This window comes from Agelaius phoeniceus, chromosome 12 (assembly GCF_051311805.1).
Source record: "Agelaius phoeniceus isolate bAgePho1 chromosome 12, bAgePho1.hap1, whole genome shotgun sequence".
Taxonomy (NCBI): Eukaryota; Metazoa; Chordata; class Aves; order Passeriformes; family Icteridae; genus Agelaius; species Agelaius phoeniceus.
Window position 1 is genome coordinate 8,951,898 of NC_135276.1, and position 24,811 is coordinate 8,976,708.

At 42.4% G+C, this 24,811-nt stretch overlaps 1 protein-coding gene across 1 annotated transcript in view; it reads left to right on the forward strand.

Moving 5' to 3' along the window:
- Positions 1 to 21,755, forward strand: part of LONP2 (lon peptidase 2, peroxisomal) — a 37,145-nt gene extending 15,390 nt beyond the window's left edge. The window contains exons 9-15 of the mRNA XM_054640498.2: positions 2,392 to 2,542; positions 3,123 to 3,249; positions 4,282 to 4,415; positions 12,215 to 12,357; positions 17,089 to 17,296; positions 18,343 to 18,533; positions 20,229 to 21,755. Of these exons, the coding sequence (XP_054496473.1) occupies positions 2,392 to 2,542; positions 3,123 to 3,249; positions 4,282 to 4,415; positions 12,215 to 12,357; positions 17,089 to 17,296; positions 18,343 to 18,533; positions 20,229 to 20,450 (1,176 nt within the window). The 3' untranslated portion in view covers positions 20,451 to 21,755. The remainder of the gene's footprint in view (positions 1 to 2,391; positions 2,543 to 3,122; positions 3,250 to 4,281; positions 4,416 to 12,214; positions 12,358 to 17,088; positions 17,297 to 18,342; positions 18,534 to 20,228) is intronic.
- Positions 21,756 to 24,811: the final 3,056 nt, after the last annotated feature.

Below are 24,811 nucleotides of genomic sequence, written 5' to 3' on the forward strand. Positions count from 1 at the left end.
TGAGCTTGAACTTCAGCACAGATACCTAACTGAAGAACAGTTCTATTTGCTTTGGAAAGTCTGTTTGAAATACAGAGGCAGGACATTGCTTTGTATCTTGTTCTAAAAAACAGTTACCGTGACAAGGAGTTATGAGTCCAGAGGATCTCCAGCCCTTGTAAAAAAATCTCAGATAATTCACATTTTAGATATAATCCAAGTTGGTTTGAATTACAGTTTTCTTTATCTTTATTGGATAGTATTTTTTACGTGTGAGTTCAGCATCAATATTTTGTATATCTTCATAAATAACATTGTACTCACCAGCTTGGCACTTAGTAGGGTTCATAAGGATTTCTAGTTGCAGACTAGAAGGAGAGAGAAACATGCATGTAAATAAATGTGTCTAAATGCCAATTTGGTCTTTTAGAATACATTGTTTTTCAGCAGCTTTGGAATTGCAAACACTTCAGCTGATAGACTAGAATTGTGTGGAGATATTAGTATTAAAAAAAAGAAGTTGAATTAGGATTAGCTATTTAAAACAGTTTAGAAAAATTTGCTAGAGTAGACTTTGAGTGGGAAGCTAATATTTGGTATAGACCTGCTTGTTTTGAAGCCAGTTTGTAGCTGCTGTGCTGCATCCCCTGCCTGTTGTTGTGTCTCCCTGTGGTTTAGGGCTGGGCTGGGGGGCTGGCTGGGGTAAGGCACAGCTCTGAATTATGTATCAGTGGACTTGGCTTGTCAGGATTTTTCAAGGCCTTTTGCCTTTGTTTGTAAAGAAGGGAGTAAATGACAGCAGCTTCTTGCTGAAGAGGGTAAGAAAAGCTTTTGAATAGCTTAGAGCCAGTGCACAATGGCATTCACTGAGTTCCAGCTCTAGGTTCAGAATTGGAGCATATGCTTCAGTATGTTTTAAGATTTCACTATTAAGGGGAATGTGTAACTGCTTTTAAATCTTTGCAGCTCTTCAAAATAAAATCCAAATGTATTCTGATTTTTAGGAAAGTCAGCTGTGATTCTGGCATTCTGTAATAGAATAATTTTTTAAGTTTGTTCTCATCATTAATTTTTTGAAAAGATTTTTCACTTTTCAAAGCCTGAGGAGAATTGAAGAGTAATGAAAATTCAGAATTGTTTCTTTATAACCATCAAAGAAGTCCCCAAATTCAGTCGTTGTTTTTTAATTATCAACATTGTTGATAATTAAATAACTATAACAACATTATAGCAAATTGTTCTTGGCTATAATTCAGGTTGTGTGCATTCATTTGGGTGTAGGCAGATAAGTTATTTTGACAGTGGAGTGCTGTTTCTCAGGAGATGCATGGGCCCCATTATTTGTGACATGAGAATTTTTTGTGTGGGTGTAGCATTGATCATTCATCACGTGGCAAGGAAGAGTGTGGCTGCACTTCAAGGGGATGTGAAGCAAAGGTGCTTCTCAGGTGATACAGGAGCCAGGGGTACATTGCTGTGTACAATGACCTTGCCATTTTTGGCACTGTTAAAAATCTACAAGACAGCATCTCAGTACCCTCATGCTGCGTGTTTGTAGTGAATACTTAGCACCTAATCTTAAATCTAGGCAAGTGTTGTATTAGCACACCTAAGTTGTACTAAAAACAATAGGAAGACAACACGGTTATTGAAGCCCTAGTTCTACTTGCTCAGTAGATTTTTGAGGTTGGTCAGACTGTGTTTTTGTGCTGCAGTGCTTGTTCAGTTTTGTCTGTGTTGTTTTGGAACAAAAAGAAAAACAATTGTGTTGGGAAGGCCGGGGCTTGCCAAGGGTCAGAGCTTGCCTGGGATGTCGTGGGCAATAAGAACTTGTACTCCTCCTTTAGTAATAAACCTGGACAAAGCAGAAAGAGTGGGGCAGCTGATTTTGTGACAGCAGCTAAGGCTGGGATTGTGTTCTTCCCCTTGGTCTCACAAAAGAGATCTCACAGGCTGGTGTAGGAGTGAGAAGTAAGCTTATAGTAAGAAGAGCTGCCAGCAGCAGGTGAGGGTTGGAGTCAGGGATCACTTGGGAGAATTCTCCTTGTTCCATGGGACCACATGGACTGCTTTTCCAAGGCTGCTGTGAGTCCTTGAAGGACCACTCTGCCATGTGTGAAAGGTCATGGAGATGCAGCTTAGGGAAGTGCTTGATGGCTGGAGAAATGCTGCAGCAGCTCTAGAAAGGGGCAGCAACAAGTCAGGGGAAGTGGCTTTTTGAACTGTACATGTGATGTGACATGTAGTCACAGAGTAATCCAGGCAAGGCCAGGATTTATTGATAGCCATAATGTATTTCATTACTGTAAAGTCAGATGGGACAGATCCAAATGGAATATAATAAAAATGTGCATATTTTATTTACTTCTGAATGAACAATTGTGTGACTTTTTTGTGTTCACTCTTGTTAAGGTCTTGGATCCAGAACAAAATCACAGTTTCACTGATCACTACCTAAATGTAGCCTTTGACCTGTCCCAAGTGCTTTTCATAGCTACAGCCAACACTACAGCCACAATCCCACCTGCCCTGCTGGACAGAATGGAGGTTATCCAGGTGCCAGGTAACACTGCAGTGCCTTCATGACATGGCTGCTGCAGGTCTTTAAACAAGGTTGGGGTGTTCCTGCTGAAATGAAAGGCAGCTCCTTAAGGAAGGCCTGCCAGGAGTCTGGAGTGCATGGCTGGGGTCATCAGAAGGGACAAGGCAGGATGCCTCTCCTGTGGCCTCTGTCACAAGGATAGTATTTACCATTGGATTAGCACTCAAGAAAATGGTTTAAAAGTGTTTAGCACTCAGGAAAATGCAGTTCCAGGTCTATGGTGATACATGGGTACATTCTGTAATGATATTTTCCTTCGCTGATTCGTTTGTATTCTAATGGTCACTTGGCTGATGCATCTTTTTAAGATTCCAATAGAGAAGGGGGTCTTTGAAACACTAAAATTCTCTTCTTGTTTGTGTGAAGTTTTGAATAGCCACAAAGGATCATACCAACAGCCTTGTAAATTATAGCTGGGGGAGGCTTTTTCCTAAATTCAGTCAGGTAGAATTGTAAAAGATAAGAAATTTGATTATATTGTAGTATGTAAGCAAAAACATCATTAATAAATACATAAATGCCTTTTTTTTTTCTTTTGAAGGATACACACAAGAAGAAAAAATTGAAATTGCACATAGACACTTGATTCCTAAACAGCTTGAACTACATGGTCTGACTCCACAGCAAATACAGATTCCCCAAGTAACCACTCTGGGCATAATTACCAGGTAAATCTGTTCATTGCTTTCAGTGTAAATACCTTCTTTTATAAATCAGTTTATGAAGTGGTAATACAAATATATCTTAATATGTATTGTCCTTAATAGCTTCAGCAGTTCAACAGTTGGTAGCTTATGGAATTGCTCTTTCCCTAGCTCTTACCTTCTCTAGAGAACATCCTTTCTGTAGAGAATCCTTTGCTCCTGCTCTCCAGGTGAGGCTCACAGTCAGTTGTGCTGACACAATTGCCAAGGCCCTGAATAAACAGGAATACCTGAGGCTGGTGTGGCTGCACTGTCTGCAGCCATGGCCCTGGCAGCATACAACATGTAGTTTAAAGAACCAAGTTATATTGCTATAATTTTCATACAAAAAATGGAAATTAGGCTTCGTTTTTTTCCCTTGTGATTTGATGGGCACATTTGTTTAGATCTTGAATTAGGCTTAAAAAATTAAAGTACAGGATTTTTAAATAGCTTCTATTCATTAGAACTGGGGTTTTTGTTAGACATGACAGCAAATGTATTGATCAAAACATCTTTGGAACTTGAAACCAGCTCATTTCCAATGAAAAAGTGTACTGATTCAATGAATTGAAGTATTTTATGACCAGTATTTTGGCTGTTTTGTGTAGTGTTACTGCCTGGTGCTTCTTTTTAGTTCATAGACTAAAACAAAATATTCTTTTATGGCCAGTTCCTCAACTTCCACTGAGCTATATATTTCAAGTTTTAAAATAATTTTTCCTTTTAATTTTTATTCTTCCAGGAGAAGAGCTCAGTGCTATTGGACATTGCTTAGCATTTTATGAAGGTTTGGCACCAGCTGTTAGTCATGTCTTCCCACTCAGTAATTAGTCTGCAATTTTATCAGCAACCACAATTATTTTGATAAAAACAAATTCTTTTTTTCCTAAGTGCCAGAGCAGCCCAAGGTGTTGGTCCATTTGCCATGCCATTTCTGTGTGTGTGCAGTGAGAAGTGTGTTTCCACTGCAGAGAGCTCTGTCCTGCAGAGCCCAGCCCAGTCTTGTCTCCCCAGGTACACGAGGGAGGCGGGAGTGCGGGCCCTGGATCGGAAGCTGGGAGCCATTTGCAGAGCAGTGGCTGTGAAGGTGGCAGAAGGGCAGCACAAGGAAGCAAAGCCAGATCGTGCTGAGCTGGGGGAAGGAGAAGGTGGGTATCTTTGGCATGTTTTGTTAAAAAGGGAGCTTCTAATGTAGTCACTAGGAAGCTAATGTAGCAACTTTTCCTCCTGTTTTATTCTGCTTTAAGGACTCTTGTTTTCAAAAGCCTGGCAGATAGTGTGACAATATTATTATGTGTAGTTTTAGTGCTGAATTGTGACTTAGGACATAATTTGAGTAGTTTCAGCCTGCTGAGTTGGTAATTGACAAGTTCAGTGCATCCGTTTTATGTCCTAGAGATGCAGTTATGATTTGTGTATGTCTTCCTAGGTTTTTAATGCAAATCTTTCACTTCTTCTCTAAGCATGGCTGTAGTTCCTACTAGCTCAGAACTCAATCTGGTTATTTTGTTGTACACTAAAAAAATTGTCTGCTTGAAGGGCTCTGAAATTAGAATTCTTTTTATGTGCCTTTTAAGACCATGCTTGTTCAAAGTCTCTCAAAGCTTTGGTAACTTCTCAGCCTCAGTTAGTCTGCTCTTGTCTCCCATATGTACAGACAGTGTTTTATCATTTCCAGTCATCAAACACACTGAAAGAAAACTAAACACAAAACTCTCAAACAGCAAAAATACCCAGGTCACTGCTTCACCAGTAAAGGCAGGTCTCTTTCTAGTCTGGAAATAGGAGGGGGAAGGATGAAGTGAGTTGAGTGTTCTGGGATAACTGTAATGTCTGTGAAAACTGTAATATAAGAACATTGAATTTGGCTGTTTGTTTAAGCAGGTTCAGCTTGGTTTTCTCTGAACATTTGGCTTAAAGGCAGTGAGCTCTCACAGCAGCAGTGACTGCATCCATGAGCAATCCTGCAGTTTAAATCATCTCATCTCCATTAAAAGGCAGAGCTTTTAAGACATTTACCAATGCTTTCCTTTTCTATTGTGTGTGTGTCCTGTACCTTCTGTGCTCTGATGGACTCTGAAGTCAAACACTGACTTGTTGATGCTTCTGTGGTTGTGAGTGCTGAGCCTTTGGCTGTGCTGGCCCAGCTCAGCAGCACCAGGCAGTACCAGGTGTCCTGGCTACTGCACCTTCTGCATGGTAACTTTGACAAGTCATATTTGCAAAGTAGGTAGCTGTGTCTAAACTGTGGTTCAGAGGTCTAATGCAGCTGCTGAATAAAAAGAGATGTTCTGCTCTTCAAGCATTCTGCTAAAATAGACAAGAGGTAGGTTCAGAGCACAACTCATGGTACTGTAAGAAGAAACACTTTATTATTAAGGCAGGTAACAAAAAGGAACTGTACTAGACATCTCAATCCAGTGAGAGAGTTATTTACCATGTTAAAATTAGCACTGTGCTTGCAACTGAGGTATTTACACTGTTAAAATTACACACTGTTAAAATTAGTTCTGGACTTGCAACTTACCAAAGCTAAGTGAAAATAGCAGCCCCAGTGCTTCAGAAGGGAGCAAAATGCTGGCATTTTTGGTTGACCCAGTTTGGAGTTAAGAAAAAAATGAGCTGTGAAGAGTTGCCTTGTATTTCTGAAGTGAAAACTGTCCATAAGAAAAAGGTGTATTAATAAAAGGAGTCTGAGGGACAGGTGTCTCTGCAGTGAAACTCTGTGCAGAACAGTGCAATCTGGAAAATGGGTTTTATTTTGTACTGACACCGTGCTTACACCCTGGTGTGTTTTTACAGTGTGTCATTTCCTGGGAGTGTGTGAGAGTAGGAGCCTTTTAAAAAATACTTTTATTTTCATTCTGTAGGTTGGAATCAACTAAGTCTTCAAAACAAAGCTTGTAAATATCTCCAAATACTTGCAAGTTGATGCAAATAATGGGACTTGTAGTCTAAATTGATTTCTTTGGCCTTTTTTCCTCCTGTTGATTAGTGGACATTTGTGCAGTTGTGCATCATGATGATGAATTTTTATTTCATATAATGAATGACTCTGGAAGATTAGTTAATCAAGTTCTCATCCCTTAATAGTTTCATTTAGAATAATTTCTGGAATTTTTTTTTCTTTATCTCTATAAAAATTCCTGGCAGTCATTTTTGCTTCCTGCATTTGTGTGTTGCTGATGAGAGACTGACACTCTGCAGTTAGTGTGCCTTGAGCTGTGACTAGGAGAGGGCACATGCAGGCTTGCCTTGCTTGCTAAAACAGAATTTCTACCTGATCCAGAGCATAGCAAATCCTGCCACGGTGCTGTTAATTCAACTCAGTGCCTCTGCCTGGGGTTGTAGTAAGAGTAAGGACACCAGGTGGTAGAATCACAGCCTTTCCACCATTCCATCGATTCAGTCAGGTTACTGCCTCCAGGGAGAGCAGCTGTTTTCAAGGCTTTGTTGCCCCTGTGTGGCAGTGGGCTCTGGGAAGGGAGGGAAGGGAGACTCTGAGCCTGGGTTCAGCACTTCCAGAAGTGCCCCCCTGAAATGCACGGGCAGCTTGGAGTGCCTCCCTGCTCTGGAACTCCTGAGCTTTCTGGAGAGGCTGGTGAGTTGAATGTTGCTTTGTGTCAGTTGTGGAGTGTGCCCAGGGAGCTTTTTCAGCGTTTTCAGAGCTCTCTGGGGAGTCAGCCCTGTGCACAGCCATGCTGGCTGATCTTTCACTGAAACACTAGCTCAGATTTATGAGACACTCCTCGAGTCTTTGGACTCTACAAGAAATTCTAGAAGTCACAAAAATATGTGAAACTCTCCTTCCTATTTTAGTGCAACTGCCTTGAGAATACAATGCAGCAACTGTGCACTAAGGCATCATGTCATGATACAGCAGTTGAAACCCAGGGTAAAAAACAATTTGTCTAATTCAGACCCAAAGGGAGATTTAGGACAGGTAATATTTCATAAGCAAAAGTGATGAAATGAGGATTGTGTTTATGTTGAAACTAAGGCTTTAAACATACTTTAATATTTCCATAACCCAGCAATACAGAGCAGTTTGTTACACTCCTTGTGGATGAAACACTTGGTTTGAAATTAAATGCAAATTTGACCAAAGTGGTCAATGTGAACTGACACATGAAATCTGCTGAGCATCAGTGACTGCAGGTACCCAGGTCTGAGCTCTGCTGACCCTAGAGAGCTTCCAGCTCTGCAATGTGGACCTTTTTCTGGAATTTCTGAAAATTGCTTGGAATGACTTCTCTGCAGGAGGTCAAAAAGACATAAGTGTTCTGAGAAGTTTGGCTTGAATACAAATTAATTTTTAAAGTGTTATTTTTCCATGTTAATTTACCTAAATATTCCTGCATGAGCACCTCACCTTCAAGTGTTTCCAGTACACATTGTTGTTGTAGGTCACTAATGATGGAATGTAATTCTTTCGTGGAAAGAGAACTTTTCTGGTGCTGTGGGGAGAAATGCACATAGCATTAAATTTAAGCATGTAAGTAACTGCAAACAGGATTAGGGCCCCAGGAAATTGTTCCTTTCCTAAAGAAACACTTCCTAAAAGTTTGGTGCATAAGGTTTAAGTTTGGCAGTGGAATGTTGCTTTTAGGGAGCAGTTTGATGTTATGGCTACCTTTGAATGTGAACTGTTGTCAGCAGAACCATCCCATCCTTCTTTACCTAAATGCACTTCTGGGGGTTTTTACTTGGAAGGGGCCAAAAGAATTCTGAGTCTGTCTGTTGTGTGCTGAAGCATCTGCTGCTAAGTCAGGTGAGAAAGAAGGAAAAGAAAAGTAGAAGCCTAACATTTTAAAGTAGTTTTAACATAACACTGATTTGCTGAATTGCTACAGAGATATAAAAAAGAGCATCAGGATGATGGACAAGGTTTCAAGTCTGTTGGCAATTAAAGTATAATAAAATTCTATCTCGGTCAGTAAGTGTGGCTAGAAATCTTTGGGTTTAAGACTTGTGTTGCTAGTGTTTAATTTAAATCTGTTCTGTGAGGAGATGAGAATTTGCTACATGTTGAGGAAGTTTTAGACTTTTGTATTCTCTCATTTTCATTAGAAGGCAGCAGTCTAATCTTTGTGCCATGAAATGTCTATTAACATTAAATCTTTAATTACATTTAATAGTTCATTGTCAGTATGTTTTCTTAGGAGTCCATTATCTTACAAATCCATTATTTACATGTGAGATGTAGTTTTATTTTGGGAACTTGCAAAGACAGATTCCTGAAGAACATTGTGATCTTTGAGTAGCTGCAGATTCTGCTTGGAAAATTTTACAAACAGTCTTTTTTTGGTTGGTTGTTTTTTGAACTTATTTTTGGTTACTTGGGGAGGGTTATGTGTTGTTTATTTTTAGTATTACAATTTTTAAATGTTAAAACAACTCAATACCATGCTGCTTTTGTGTAAGCAGACATGTAATAGCAGAGCAGCAGGTGGTTCCTCTAGTGCAGTTTGGAGCTCTGCTGAGGGCACTTTTTGACCTTTTAGTTTATTTTGCCAACTTGTCTCAAAGTGTAAGATGATTAAGCTGCTGTCCTAATGAGAAGTTCTGTTTCTGGAAACCTGAATTTAAGTGTCTTGTTTTAGATAAATATGCCATTTAGCTTGTACTGTGGTTTATGGCTGTTAGTCTGGGGAAGGTAAGGAACACAATTTGTCACTGTTAGTGGAAATCTTAATTACTTGTGTCTGCATAGATTCCTCATAGTCAGCACCTGTTTAAAGATGATAAATGGAGATGGCTTTTTCCTTCAAAGAAAAAGTTAGAGTTTGTAATTACATTTTGGACATCACTGCTTTTACAGAAAATTAGATAGTGACAGAATTTAGTTTAACATTTTTGGAAAAGGTCTGGAGTTTGTTGTTGTTACAGATCATAAAACAGGATCTACTCATTAGATCAGATATAGAAGAGAGTTTCTGATTCTTTTAATGGGGCAGGTGGCCTCAAATTCCCTGATTTGTTTTTGAGGAGTTTGTCTCTTCTGCTGTATACAGAGCTAGGTGAAATAAATACATTTGTGCTTGTTAGGCAGTAATATCATGGTATAGAACAAAAGCAGCTGGTTTAAAACTCAGTTTTGCTTTGAAATATGGATTGCATCTCAGATTATCAAATAGCACTGAAATTGCAGTCTGAATTGCAAGAATATCATGCAGGGTCAAGCTTCCTAGACTTGCCAGTATTTATGTCTTTGAATTTGTTATGTACAAAAATAGCAGTTTAACAAAAGCAGAGAGACATGCTGGAACAACAGGAGGCATCTGACTAAGGCAGTGTTTGCAGCAGAGGAATGGGATTTAGCCATGGAGCAGTGGGTTGGACAATGAAAGATTAGTGGCTGTTGGTGAGAACTCTTAGATTGGAGTCCTGAATGAAAGCTGAGGTGCTGCTGTTGTGTTAATGGTGATGTGGAATGTTTTCCTTGAGGCTCTCTTAAGGCATTAGTGAGAATTGCACAGTCAAAAAATTATCTGTAAAAAGGTCTTTATGTATCAGCATTAGTACCAGGAAAGTTTGTATCTTGTGAAAGGAGACATCCTCCTTCATCCCTTCTGAGAATTGCTTCTGCACCACTGACCACCTCTTCATGTTATAGTGAATAGATCAGATCAGTGATTTGTGGTTTTCTGTGCTTTTTTGTACTCTTGGATCTTCAGTTACTGTGCATGCAGTGATGTGCAGAGGAAGAACCAGAAAGTTCCTTTTCAAACTAAAATTAGAAAGAAGTCAAAGAAAGTAAACAAGCCATATTTGGATCCAGAATCTGTGCAGGAGTCCTGAAGCCCAGTGTACACTGCTGTGTCATACAGACTTCAGATGTGTGTTGGGCTTGGGGCTGGGAACAAAAGTCCTCACTCTGTGTGTGCAGGGCAGCCCCAGGGCAGGGAGCACTGCCTGAGAGAGCCCCAGAGCCTCAGGAACAGCTGGATTGTCCAAGCATTCTTCATTTCTCTGAGAGATGCTTCACTAAAACACTGCTTAGGGCTCTTGAGAAATGCTGATAGGCCTCTTGCACCTGGATCAGATCTGTGGGGAAATGATTCCCTGCTTGCATTGTCCCTCTGCTCCCAGTTCCTGGCTACCTGTGCAGTGTCAGGCCCTGCCAGTTCTGGAGCTCAGCCATGCAAACAGCTCCTCTGCAGGCTGGGGTGAACTTGGCATTGCCATGGTTCCCATCACAGTTCACTGGCACCACATTTCCCTTCACAGAGAAAAGCAAGGCACAATTCTTCCCAAGAATATTTCTGGGTTTCACATTCTCTGAACCTCAGACAAAGAAAACACAATTCTTATCTCATTTGCTGTGCCTGTGTTGTGCAAAAGTAGAATGCAATGTGGAGATTGTTTACCCACAGTGATGGTGTTTTGTTTCCTTGGGCTGTCAGGGCCAGGTGTGTGTGTGTGTGTGTGCTTGGCAGATTCAGTTTAGATGTAATATAGTGTAATATAGTATAGAATAATATAGTATAATAAAGTCATTAATTAGCCTTCTGATACCAATGGAGTCCTCCTCATCATTCCTCCCTTCGTTGGGGCATTCCCTGTGAATACCATAGTTCACTTCTGTATAAAAAGAGAAAACAGAAATTTGAAGGCAGTTCTGCTAAGGAAGCCACTGTACAAGTAAGAAATCCACTCCTGCTGTGAGTGAAGGAAGGGAAGAGCCCCTTTCTGAACCCATAACTGTTGCTTTAATTGTTGCTCCCTCCTGGTGACACCTGAGTATATTGCATTCAAAAGTGTCAGGCTGCTGGAGGTTTATAGCCCTCCCTCAAGAGTATATCCTGCCTGTAGGTGTTTCTGAAAATGTCTGGTAATTGGACCTTGGAGGAATTTTTTGCTGCTACTGGTTATTGAGCATGGCACCTTAGCAATATCTCCTTCAACAAAGAGAAGAACAGAGCCCTCTGTGTGTGTAGTATTTCAAGACAAAAGCCACAGGCGGTTACACCAAAATTGAGATTTTTCCACTGCACAAGGCCTGTGTGTGTTCTGTTCTGGGCTGGCTGTTGAACAGACAGGAGATGTCAGATGTCAGTTTTGTGAGTTAAGCAGCCTGAGTAGGTGGAAGGTGTGGAAGGTGTCCCTGTGTGTGGTGGGGACTTGGGCTGGTGATCTTTAGGGTCCCTTCCAACCCAAACCCTTCTATGCCTGACTAAAGCCCTAAAACTCCGAGGAGACAAAAGCCAACATGAGCAATGTCCCAGCAGAGCCTGTGCTGCAGGGGCTGCCCTGCCCGTGCTCTGTGCTGGGGCACACCTGTAAACACTCAGGAAAGGAACAGGAGTTCCTGCAGTGTCAGAGCTGCCCCAGAATTGTTCAGCTGCCCATTCTCTGTTACACCACCCTGCACATGGCTCCTCCTGCAGGAATTAACCCTTTCCTGTCAGGGTGGGCAGGCCCTGCACAGGCTCCCAGCCAAGCTGTGGCTGCCCCATCCTTTGGAAGTGTCCAAGGCCAGCTGGGACAGGGCTCTGAGCCACCTGGGATGGGGGAAGGTGTCCCTGCAAGACCCCAAAGCAAGATCAGCTTTAAGGTCCTTTACAGCCCAAACTATTCTGATTCTGTGAAATACTGCTTTTCTGCACAAATCTGGTGAAAAATGTAAAGTCTTAAATGAGCCTAATGTGTTTTGCTATTTGAATTAGTTTAAATTGCACTTAAGCTGATGAGTTGCATCTCTGTCAGTGCTCTAGATTTAATTTTATCTTTGATGAACACTTAGAACATATTTAAGCTTAATAATTACATTTCATGCCATATTATCTTTAATTTGACAAGATTTTTGTGAGAGATGGTTTGAGCACATTTTCCTGAACTTACTGAGCATTTCATTGCATGTTTTATTTTTCTGTCACAATTTTTTAAAAATTCCTCTGTCTAGGAAAGACCATTACAAATGCTAAATTAGATTTTCTTCCCTTAGATTGCAAAGAACACGTCACAGAAGATGCCAAACCTGAATCCATCAGTGACACAGCTGACCTGGCTCTGCCACCTGAAATGCCAATTTTAATTGATTTCCATGCTCTGAAAGATATCCTGGGGCCCCCCATGTATGACATGGAGGTAACATCCTCATTTGTTTCTGTTTGATGCTGTTTCTGGCTGATATGATTATTGCTATTGACTGAGTCTATACAATGCTAATAACTTCAAAATATGTTAATAACAGCACTGTTCCTTTATGTTCCACAAAGTGTGTTTTCACCTAAAGCTTTTCTTTTCTTTTAATTGAGGGTACATAAATGACATAATGACTTTTCTGTTAGCAAAGATTCCTGCAGCAGTGCTGAAGAATGTGGTGGTGTTTTTTCAGTTTGAAACAATTCTGCTTTTGTTTGGGGGATGTTTGGTGGTCTTGGGAAAGAAGCCAAAAGTAGAGCCCAGGAATCCTGTCTCTGCAGCAGCTGTGCTAAGGACTGCTCCTCATCCTCCTTAAAGCCAGGCAGCATTTTGGGGTATTCAAAGCACTTCAGCTTGCACCAGAAGTTCTCAGACATTCTTTAGGTTAATGTGACTCTTAGCTATTCAAATGTTTTATGATCAGTCAGGCACCTCCAGCTCTGCTCCTCAATAGGCATATTTCAGATTTTTTGCTTCCCCCCATCTGTATTTTGCTCCTTTCTGTAGAAATGCCATCAGTTAAAGGAGTTTGTTAGTTTGGGATTCTCATTTCACCAGTGATAGTGACACTGACAGTTGTTCTCTGGTTCTGAGAACTTTCCTCTTACAGTTATTTTCTCCTAAATCAGAGGACCAAACTTCCAGTGGGACTTAAAGAGCAAAAAGGAGGCAAGATGATTGGGATAGCAGGAGAAAATGAATGATTGTTAAGGAATGAATCAGTTTTTAGACCTGAATTGAGCCTTTTGGATATGAAGATTTTATCATGGAAGAGATTCTTAGAGGAAGAGGCAGCAATGAGGAAACAGCTGGCAGGAGGCAGTGCCAGAGATTGCTGGGAGCTGGACCAGTGGCAGGCAGGGAGGATCAGTGACCAAGGGCCTGGTGGCTCTGGGCTGAGGGCATCCACAAGGTTCTTTGGTCATCTGGTTTTTAACTTTCAGAAATGAGAAGAATTTACTCTTTAGGCAAATGACTGACTTGTCAGCAGCTTTTGTTCTTTCCACATCTCAGAAGCCTCTGTACCCAGCAGGAAGATGACACAAATGTAAGAATTCAGTGCTAATATGGGACTTTCTTAGGTGTCCCACCTGGTGTCAGTTTTGTTTCTGGAGTTGATTATTCATTTAAATTTGGTAGTGTGGCTGTGTTGGAAAAGAATTTCTGCTATTTTGTCTTTTTTCTGTAGGATTAAGTAATTAAAGTGTGGTTCAAGTGTACAAACACAGGAGTGCTAGCTGGGGCTTATCTTTGGTGGGGTTTTGTTTATTTATTGTGGGCTCCATTACAGATGCCATAAATTTGCAGATAAGCATTTCATGAATCTGCTGGCCTCTAAACTGAAATAAGACTGATTGAAACTTGTGACTACTGTTTCAAAAGGTTTTTTTAACATTTCCATATTTAGAAGGCAAATTTAGTGCATAAATAGAAGTAGAGATGAATCCACACAGATCAGTTCCCCAAGCAGGCCAGGATTTCTTTTCATGTACTATTTGCTGTGTTGATTGAGTGAATATTTTTCAGTACACACTCTGGGTTTTTCCATGTAAATTGCTCAGATAACAACATAACTCCTATTTTAAGGAATTTTCCCAACTAATGTGTTATTCCTTAGAATTTTCTCAAGTGCCCCTAAGGTTCTTTAGAGGAGCAGAGTTTCTGCTCTGAGCTTGGCTGCTGTGGGTTCTGCTCTGCAGGGTCAGCCTGGGTCTCCTCTCTGGGTCTGGCCTGAGAGCTTCACCCTGGGCCTGCATTTTGCCATTTATCAGCAGCTGAAACAAAGACACAAAGAGGCAGCCACGGTGTCAGTGCTTGCATGAGGCTGAGCAAATGGAACTGAAAACATGACATGACTTCATTGATCTGTTGTCCTTCAGGGAATTCCTGAGCCAGGGATTCATCTTTCACCTTTCCAGGGCATTGCCTGGCTATTGTCTGCACAGCTCTCCCAGCAGGAGGATGGAACAGAATATTCAGCTCCTACTTGCTGGATTCATTCATTTATCACAAATAAATAATCTTACGTGTCTCCCTGCAGAACAAATGTTGGAATTAATCACATAGTGAGGCTTTGAAAGAATAATCTAATCAGTTTAAAGTGCAGATGATTTAATGAAATGTTTCAGCACAGCACACTTTTGGGGGAAAGGGTTTCTAAAATATCCAGTGGGTTTATAACAAACTATTTGTATTTTTGGCTTGGATTTTAGTTGATGTATTGTGGGATTTTTTAGCTTTTTTTTTTTTTTCAACCCTTAATTCTGCTTGAGTACCAAAGGTTGTTGGCACCACAGGAAGGCCCATCAGGATTGGTTTCTATCCTCATAACTTGAGTGAAGCTGAAGGGACAGAAGCTGCAGGTCAGGGAAGGGGCCTGTTCTAGGAAATGAAAGTGCAGATGCCATAAAAGAATGGCTCTGTTTCCTGTGACATGCACCATTTAATCAGGGAAAAACATCAGGGTGTCTTTCAGAAGCAAAACCCGTCCAAAGTACAGGTTTAGATTGGCATATTTGTCTAAGAACTGTCAGTCTTGTGGTGATATTTCTGGGAAATCCTCCTCCCTCAGAGGGAAGCCACTGTTAAATGTGCTTTGCCAGCAGTGATTTGCCAGGGAATGAATCAGAAGAGAAGAAAAAAAAGTTGGTACAGTCAGGCTGGGAGAACCTGTGGAAGGAAAACAAATGTGCTCAAGGCCAGCAAGTAACTGGTTCTCATCTCCCATTGGGAATCAGGGACTTGCCAGCTTCTGGTCCATTGCACTGACTTGGTGTAGTTCCAAAACTGCAGCTGATAACCTGAAATACTCTAAAATAAATGACTGTGCTGAATGTTAAGACTTAAATTTTGCAGTATCCAGGCAGCTAAAATGCATCTGACAGTATGTTCATGTACTCAGGGTACAGCTAAATCACAGCTGGTTTGGTCTCATCTACAAAACTTCTCAGACCTCCAGACTCCATTGCTCAGTGGCATCTTCATCACCTGACAGACATCACCAGCCATCAGCTGATTCAAATGGGCATTTTTAATTGAGGCTGTTTAGAAAGTGTAAGAAAGGATTTATTCTAATTTAAATTCATCTGACTTCTGGTGAGAAGAAATTATTCAGGGTGCCAGGAGCGATTCAGTCTTGTGGGGCTCCCTGTAACACTTTGTGGGTCTCTCTTGTGCTCTCCAGGCTGCTTTCCTCTGAGTGTTGGGGGTTCTGTGGCTCTGGCTGTGGGGGGGTTTCCAAGGGGCTTTTCTGCAGCCACGGGTGCCTGTCAGCAAGCTCAGAAAGGCTCAGCCTGCAGCAGGGGTGGTCCAGTCTCTCTCCAGGACAGCAGGAGAGGTTGCTTGGCAAGGAACAATGGTCCAAAGGTGATCAACACCTACTACACAGGCGATTTCTCTTATCAGATCTCAACTGACTTGTGAAAGTAGGAGGAGGGACCTGCCTAGTCTGAGGATAGAGGAGGGAGCCTGTGCCGAGTCTGTTAGAACCATTTGGGGTTTGATTTGTCCCATTTGCTGTGTTGTGCCCCAGAGCTCTCAAACAGCCTCTAAACTGTTTCCAGTTGATCCAGAGTACGGTCTAAAAGAACTGAAACAAAAGCCCCGGATCAATAAACCTTGTTGATGGCTGCTTTGGGCTGAGAGGGCGTGGACAGTGAATTGTGTTCATCTCACCTTTAATGGTTTGCCCCAATAGCAGTCTCCAGTGCACAGGGGAATGTTCCAGCTTTGTTGGACTTCAGTGTGACCAGGGTGAGCTGACTTTGTTAACCTGAGCTACCAAGCAGTGACTAAAATAATCAGAGTAAATCACTGTAACTAATAACACACAGGGAATGGATATAGAAACTGATGTTAGCAGGGATGAAAATGCTTGGTGAGGTATTTTGATACCATAAAAGTGAAACACACAGTTTTAATGCTAGAAGAAGAAAGAGCCTTCTTAGCCAATTGATGCTAATGAGAGCAAAGGGCAGAGTCTGCTGCCAGTGCTCAGGTAAGGCAGAGCCCCAGCAGAGGCAGGAGGAGGAGGGGCTGTGTGGGCTCCTTGCCCTTGGCTGCCACTGGAGCTGCTGATTGCTTGCTCGGCTGCTCTAACTCCTCAAGGGCTCTGTCAGGTGTCCCCACCTGGCCTGGGAACACAGGCTGGTCATGCCTCTGCTGTTCCAAAGGTTTGGAAAAGTCTGCAGAGAACAACATCAGGGGCTTGGCTGGCCACAGCTCAGGCAGTGCCACCACCTTTAAAAAGGCTTGTGGGGAACACTGGGGAGCAAAAGTGGCTTTGTCACAGGAGTAACAGGGCAAACACACTCCAGCAGATGGGTTAAGTCACATACACATTCAGTCAGGATTGACTGAATAGTTTGAGTCCTTTGAGGAGAAAGATTCTTAAGGTGTTTTTGGGGGCAGGGAAGGTTTCAAGAATGACACACCTTAGATGTTTGCCATGGCCTTAAGCTAAGCTGCCACATACAGCTCCTGTTGTGTAATTAGTGTTTACACATATCCAGAACTACTGCTGCATTAAATAATAAATTAAAATATAACAGATCAGACACTTGGCTTGACTTTAGTGTTTTGATGGGTACAGTTGTTTCAAAGCCAGCTATTGAATTGTTTTTCCAATTCTTTTTAATGGCTGTTTCCTAAACTGCTTCCTGTGTTTCCCTTCAGGTGTCTGAGCGCCTGAACCAGCCCGGGGTGGCCATAGGGCTGGCCTGGACGCCCCTGGGAGGGGAGATCATGTTTGTGGAAGCCAGCAGGATGGAAGGGGAGGGCCAGCTGACGCTGACTGGGCAGCTGGGGGACGTCATGAAGGAGTCGGCTCACCTGGCCATCAGCTGGCTGCGCAGCAACGCCAAGAGATACCAGCTGACCAACGGTGAGGGCAGGGACCTGCTGGTGCCACCTGCCGAGTCACCTGGGCTGTGCACACGTACAGGGAAAGGGTTTCAGCCAGCAGTGCTGCCCTGGGGATGAGAGCAGCCCCAGAGTGCATCTGTGTTGCTCTTTCCCAGCTGCTGCCAAGCCAAGGTGGCTGTGGCCTGGCAGAACATGAGTTGTGTCTCCCTGCCCCAGCCTGGAAGGTTGTGGGCAGCCTCAGTGCCAAGGTGCTTTCCTTGGTTGTGGCAGACACTGCCTCTGACTCATTTTTACACTCAAGCTTTCCAGCAGTATTGTCATGATGGAGACAGATATGGAAGTCTGTAGCTTTTCTCTGACAGGTTCTGTTAAAAGGTATTTTAGTCTAAGTTTTAGTATTTTGAGAGTGTTGGGTTTGTATGGCAGCTGTGGAACTGCAGTGCAATAGGACAAGAACATTTTAACTATTTTTTTGTCTGAACCTCCCAGGACTTGTAGAAATGTGCTTTCTAGATTGATCATCTGCTGATCAGCCAAATAATTCAGCAGTATCTTCTACTATTTGTGTAAGTTTAGATAGGTTAAAAACCAAAATGTAATTAATGTATGAAATGCTGCAGGGATTACCTGTGTCCTCTCTGGTTTACACTCCATGTACTCCATTACAGGTGGAAGGACATAAATAAGAGTTCCACTTGATTATAATTGTGAGTTTCTGTGAAGTGTTCTCTGAACATTGACGTTGATGGTTTGGGACATAAAAATTCTATGTGGAAATTCCTTGGTTTCCACATTAATCCCTACTCTTCGTTTCCCAATGCATGCAAATGCCAAGCTTATTGGTTATCATGTTACAGTTTTTTCTGGGAATCTGGGTCTAGGAAAGCTCATTGGGATTTCTTTGTTGTTTTTTCCTAGGGCCTCTGCAATATTGTGTTGTTTTTTTCAGCCTACTGTTAGTAAATAGTGCCAAGGCTTTTAGTTCTTGGTGGGCTTTTAGAATAAAGACCAGGAACAAAATGGGTTTAGATTTTTAACATGCAAACCATTCTTTTTTTCCTTAAGCTTCTGGAAGTTTTGATCTCCTTGACAACACTGACATCCATCTGCACTTCCCAGCTGGAGCTGTCACAAAAGATGGACCATCTGCTGGTGTTACCATAGTAACCTGCCTTGCTTCACTCTTCAGTGGGCGGCTGGTGTGCTCAGATGTAGCCATGACAGGAGAAATTACACTAAGAGGCCTTGTTCTTCCAGTAAGCATCATTGGAGAAAAGAGCTAAGTTGTATTAATGCTCCCTATTTTGGATATAAAATCTGTTTATAGCCACTCAGAAAAGCGTGGATCCACAGCCTTGCTGGATCATTCCTTAGCAGCAATGTGGTCTCTGCTGCTGCAGTTGGAGGAGGCCAGGCTGCTGCAGGACTGCCCCACTCCTCTGCTTTGCCTCTCCAGCTAAAGCCAGCCTTGATGTGGCTTTTTGGGAAAATGCATTCAATGTCTACTTAGAAAGGAAACCTCAAAGTCTTAAAATGCAAGGTGGCTCTGAGTCTGCACTGCAGTTTCTAAATGTGCTTCCTCAGACTGTTGGTTCTGGTGTCTTTGAAAAGTTGTGACTTAAAGCTCTCACAGTAACTGCATACAGGTTACTCCTGAATCCAGGGAGCTACTTTTAGGTTTCTCTTAAACGTTGATCCTTGGCTGTAGCTCAGCCAGATGGGGTTTCCATAAAGCTTTGTCTAAGCATGAAGGCAGAGCAGGCGTTCAGACAAACAGAGTTTAGTTCAAAGTGTCAGTGGGGCCTGGCACGGGGGCTGAAGCCAATATGGGAGTTATCATCTTGTGCCAAATGATGGACAGGAGGAGGATGAAGCTGGAAATCAGGGACAGGATTGTTGTTTCCTGCAGAGGAGACAGAACCAGAGGTGCCATGGCAGGCAGTGGCCTGGGAGGCTGTGGGGGCAGAGAGTGACAGGACAGGCCCTTGTCCAGGGGTCTGGAGCACCCTGCAGTGACTGGTGGGAGCCAGCTTAGCCCTGCAGTCTGCCTGTCCTGATTGTGCCTGCTGCTAAAGCTGTGTGCAGAGATAAGGGACCTGTAAATATTAACCCACACTTTCCTCCTTCCCCAAGGTAGTCTGGAATCTTGCTGTTCCAGTGCCTGAGGTGCCAGGGCTGTGCCAGGGGCTGCCCTCACTGCTGAGTGTGCAGCTCTGCCTGGAGCTGTGGGTCACGTGAGGATCACGGTCCCCTCTGCCCGTGTCACAGCAGCCAGGCTTTGCCCTTTGTACGGCAGTACAGGCCCTTCCTCTCTCTAAAGCACTGTAAAATTACAAGTTTCTGCTCTAAGATGGTCTGTAGGAATAGAGAGGAGTTTGGGGGAAGAAGCTACAGCTGTAAAAAAATCTAATTTAACCCCTGTTTACATCTCATTAGCAACTCAACCAGGAGGCTCAGTGCCTCTCCACTCCTGAACACGGGTTTGCTTTGCTGAGCATATTTTGTTGTATAGCTCAAGTTATTTTTCATGGGACATTGCTGCCTTAGGACTCTTTTCCCCCTAAATCTAACACTGCCTTTATTGGAAAAATCTTCTGTTCTAATGCAGGTGCAGGATTTCAGTGATATAAAAAAACCAGAGTGAAGGCCATTTTTGTTACAGAAATTCCTGAAAAGCAATGACTTTCCCACTATTGATTCTTTTGTACCTACACTCCTAAATGTATTTCTCTCTGGTTATTAGCTGTTACAGAAAGAATACTGTAGCATATTAACATATTTCCCTCATTAAGCACATGATGAGCTACAACTCTGACTGCATTTTTAATTGCTTTCCTAAATGACTGAGGGAGGCAGAACCTTTCCTCAAAATTTAACTCCTGATGTGATGTTACAATGATCATTTCATTATTAGCTCGTGTTTTTATACATGTATCTGTTCTCCTCCTCAGGTCGGGGGAATTAAAGACAAAGTGCTGGCAGCACACCGAGCTGGCCTGAAGAGGATCATCCTTCCCCAGAGGAACGAGAAGGACCTGGAGGAGATCGCGGCGCCCGTGCGGCAGGAGCTGAGCTTCGTGCTGGCCGCCTGCCTGGACGAGGTGCTCAACGCTGCCTTCGACGGCGGCTTCGCGGCCAAGGCCAGCCTGGAGCACCTCAACAGCAAACTGTAGGCAGGCAGGCAGGCAGCCTGAGCTTGCTTCTCTCTGCAGTCCCATAGTTCTTGATCTCTTTCGGCTACATTTAGGTATCAGGTACCACTATGAGCTAAATGGGTTTGAATGGGGGTGTCAGTGCCATCGAAAGGAAGATGCTGCTGCAGTTACCAACCTGGAACTGCACTTCAGGGGCATTTGCTGCTTTGTATCAGCAAAGAATCTTGAATCTCATTTCCTGATGGATTTGAGCATGAGAAAGAATTCCTTAGCCTGTCTGGCACCTAGGTGTGTACATAGCAGCAGCTGGCCACATCCTTAAAAAGGGAATAATGTGCAGCAGGAGGGGGGGGTCATAGGTGGGGTTGTTACAAAAAGCAACCGATTTAGTGCAGGTTTGCTTATTTACAAAATATCTGTAATAATAATGAATAATAATGTGCTAAGGAGCAGCAGTATCTGGGGAAAATAAGGTTTTTGAAATCTAAAAAAATACGCTTAAGGCATCTGAAGAGAAGCACTGTGGCCTAATAAATGAAGTTAGGAAGTTCTTTTAGCACTTGGTTCTAGTTTGTTCTATTTTTCAAATGCAGGAAGCAATGCCAGAACTGAAGTGTAGGAACTGTTGTGTAGGAAGGGAGAGAACACATCAGTTCCCATCTGCACAGCTGTCCCTGCAGCAGCAGCAGCAAGGGGGGGGTGGAGTGTGCATGAGGCCTTAATGAAAAAACCCAGGAATGTTCTGGAGGGGCAGAGTTCATGTCCTTTGTTCCTACCCACTACAAACCCCCTTGGTTCTGGGATGCTGATGCTTGGAGGTTTACCTATGGAAATTAAATCCATTTGAACAATGCCAAGAAAATTCTGAATCTTTGTTCAGTGTGAATAATGTAAGGTTCAAGAAATCTGGCAGCCTCCCTGTCCTTTGATAGCTTTATCTCTTATCTCCCCTTGAACCTCAGAGAGGACTGTGCTTCAGTGAGTGTGTGATCCGGGCCCTTGGCATTCTTTATTCCAGGGGCAGCCCCACAAGCAAATCCTGGGTGCTGTTACATCCTTCTCTTGCTCCCTGGTTCTGAAACAACCCCCAAAGTGCTTATGAAACACAAGCTGTACCAGTCACAACAGCCTATTCTAGAAGCTGCCTAAAAATCAAAAGTAAAGAGTTTGCTTTGCTTTCATTTTTGTAGATAACAAAGCTGATTTACCTGGAATAGAACAGCACTGATTGAAATCAATTCAGTGGGAATTTCAACACCTATTTTACAAAAGATTTTACAACTTCGACAAAAGACTTAATCTAATAAAATGATAAAAATAAAACCTGCTTCTGTGTCAGTATTTTAAGAGCTGCACTCTTAGTCACTCACAAGGATGTTCTGAGACTACAGACAACAGCCCCAGTCTCAGAACATGTTCTGCCTCATGAGAAATGTGCAGGGAAGAAGTGCAAAGAAACTTTCCCAGGTAAAACCCCAGCCTGGTAACTCTGTGCTGCTGCTCTGCTTTTGATAAAGCAGTAAGGAAAAATCCTTTACCAAACAGATGGAGAAACAATCCTGCACTGCTCTGCACTGTGAGAGCAATGACATGCTTGGAATTCCAGCACAGTCTGTTTACACATGGACCAAACAAATCTGCATTTTTTAAGATGAGAATAAGGACTACTAAAAAAAAGTTTCCAGCATGGTCAACAGTGAGCTGCTCCCCAGAAAGTTCAAGGATGACTTTCTGTCATCACTCCAGCTCCTAAGTCTTGTCCCCATGGACTCCACCTGAAGGTGAGGGGTTTAATGGCACTCTGAGGATGATGCCAGGCATTCAGTGCCAGCTCTTCCTGTCCCTGCTGCCAGAGCTGAGGAGGTTCTGTTACTGAGCTGAGATTTTTCTGAACCAACATAAGCGTGACCCATTACAGCAGACACGACAGCCACACTCTGGTGCCCTTTGTTTGGCTTCCACTGAGCAAAGTACTCCTGTGCAGCAGTGAGCCAGAGCAGTGCAGAATGAAGGGATGGCAAGAGCCTGGGGAGTATCTGCTTAGGAACAGTTAGAGCAGAGATTCACCTTGTGTCCCTCGGAAAAATACCCCAAAACAGCTGAAGCTTATCAAAAATGAAAGCAGTGGTAGCTCCTTTGCTCTATCCACACTGTAAACTGCTACAGATAGTAACTATCCCACTGGAACAATTCCTGCTTTAATCACAGCAGCTGGGAAAAGATTCTGGGTAAAACAACAGGACAGGCAGCAATACAAAACCATTCACCTGCTTTAATTTTAAACCACTACTGCAAACAAGAACTAGCAGGAACTGTCACAACAGAATCAAAATATTTACATCCACATTTGTCAAACATTTTAAGGCCTTTTTTCTTCCAAAAAGGCAATGAAAAAACCATGGAGGTAGTGCTAGCAGACAAATGCAAGATCTACTGCATTTCATCTTTTAGAGACAAATTTGAATACTCCTCCCAATACAGCAAAGTAAAACAGCACTTTCCAAAATAAACAGCTAATGTTAAGACAATGCCAGGCTTTAATACACCATTTATTTTAGATAAGGTAGTAAACTGTACAGACTTCTAGTATGGTTTCTTTTTTCATATATAACAGTGTAGTTGACTTACCAGATCCTCACACTCTTTAGGCTTTTAATACTGTTGAGGATCTGGGCCCAAGGGTAATTTCATAATTCCATCCGAGGATGGAAATTAAAGGTTTTATACAATTATTTAACACCAAATGGAGCAATACTAATTTACATTACAGTAAGTCAGCATACAGTAGTTATGCTATAGCTGTTGTCTGTGAAACATGAACAAACCTGTCTGAGCACAGCAGGCAGCTTCTAAAGCTCACTGCAAAGGCCATTCCTGAGGGCCCCTTGCAGAGCACAGCCTGACCTTCAGCCCACTGTGGCTCAATCAAACCAGTGCAGCCCAGCACAAGGGCTCAGGGGTGACTGCTCCTGGGGACACAGCCCCAGCTGAACCCTCCAAGCACAGCAGTGACCAGCCCGGCACAGCCCTGGCCTCTCACACATTCCCCACCACGTCCCCTCAGCACAGCCAGGGCTGGGATGGGCTCAGCTCAGCCAGGCAGGCACCAGGGAGGCAAGGAGATAGATGGGGGCTCCTCTAAAAGGAGTATTTAGCCAACTTTCTGTTAAAGACAAACTGAAGGTAAATATAGACAAGCTCAATTAGGCGAGAATAATTACTGAATTTAGGAAACTGCTAACAGTTGGCTGTATATTCAAAAAGAAAAAAATGCTAGATTGCAGGAGTTTTGGAAGCATTTATCTACTGTCACAAGGTACCAATACATCTTTTAAATTACATCTGTGCACAGTTCAAACAGTCTTAAGTATCAAATTTTCAGAGTGAAACTTTACTACATGAAGCCAACTATTTCTGCAGTATTTTATTAATCCAACCCAATGGATTTTATGTTCCTTACCTGTAGAACTACTTACCTCATCATGCATCAAAAACAGTAAGAACAAGAGTTGTCCTAACAGATCAACTTCTGATAAGAAAGTTAAGACAGTGCACAGTAAATAAACTGTATTTTAATGTGTTACAAAAGTAGTCAACAGCCAGACCAGCTCCCCGACACAGCCGCCACCACTCGCTTTGACAAAGGTTTTCTTCCTGCTGAGGTGGAACAGCTTTCCCTGCTCTTGTCTGGGTCTGTTTTGTAACACAAATCCCATTTACATTCGTGGTTCAGGTTTGCACATACAGGCAGTCTGCATAAAGCCCAGTATCCTTCCAAAGCCTTTAGGGCTGGTCAGTCACACCTGGAAGAGATTTATCTGCATTGTCATGTGGATCATGTCACCAAAATGAGATACAAAAGTCAGTTCCAGACACTTGCTTTAGTAACAACCAAAAGACATGAAGACAAGAAACTGAGCAAGAGCATCAATGTGTCAAACTTTGAGCTAAAGCAAAAAGCAGAAGTTGGCTGTGTTTTTTTTCATTTGCCAGGTAATCTTTTAATGACGAATATAAAAAGACTGAAAACATCTCACTCTGACTGCCTTTTGTTTTTTAGACAAATGGTCTGCTTTTATAATTACAATATTGTGTAATACAATACTTCCTTTGTACTGCAAACCGACAAATACAAGGATGCAATCAATTTTCTAAGCATCTCTAAATTTGAAATGTGAATTGCTATTTTTTTTTCCAAATTCGGAAACTTCTTAATAATTGTTTCATTTTTGTTAGAAGATAACTCAAAGTACAACAACATCTAGACCTGTTTTTAAAGGAGCTGTCTTTCCTGACACATCTTTGAACATAAGCACTCCTTTCGAGTTCAGTACATTCACAAATAGCTCAATTAAGAACAGTATCACCAATGAATTGAC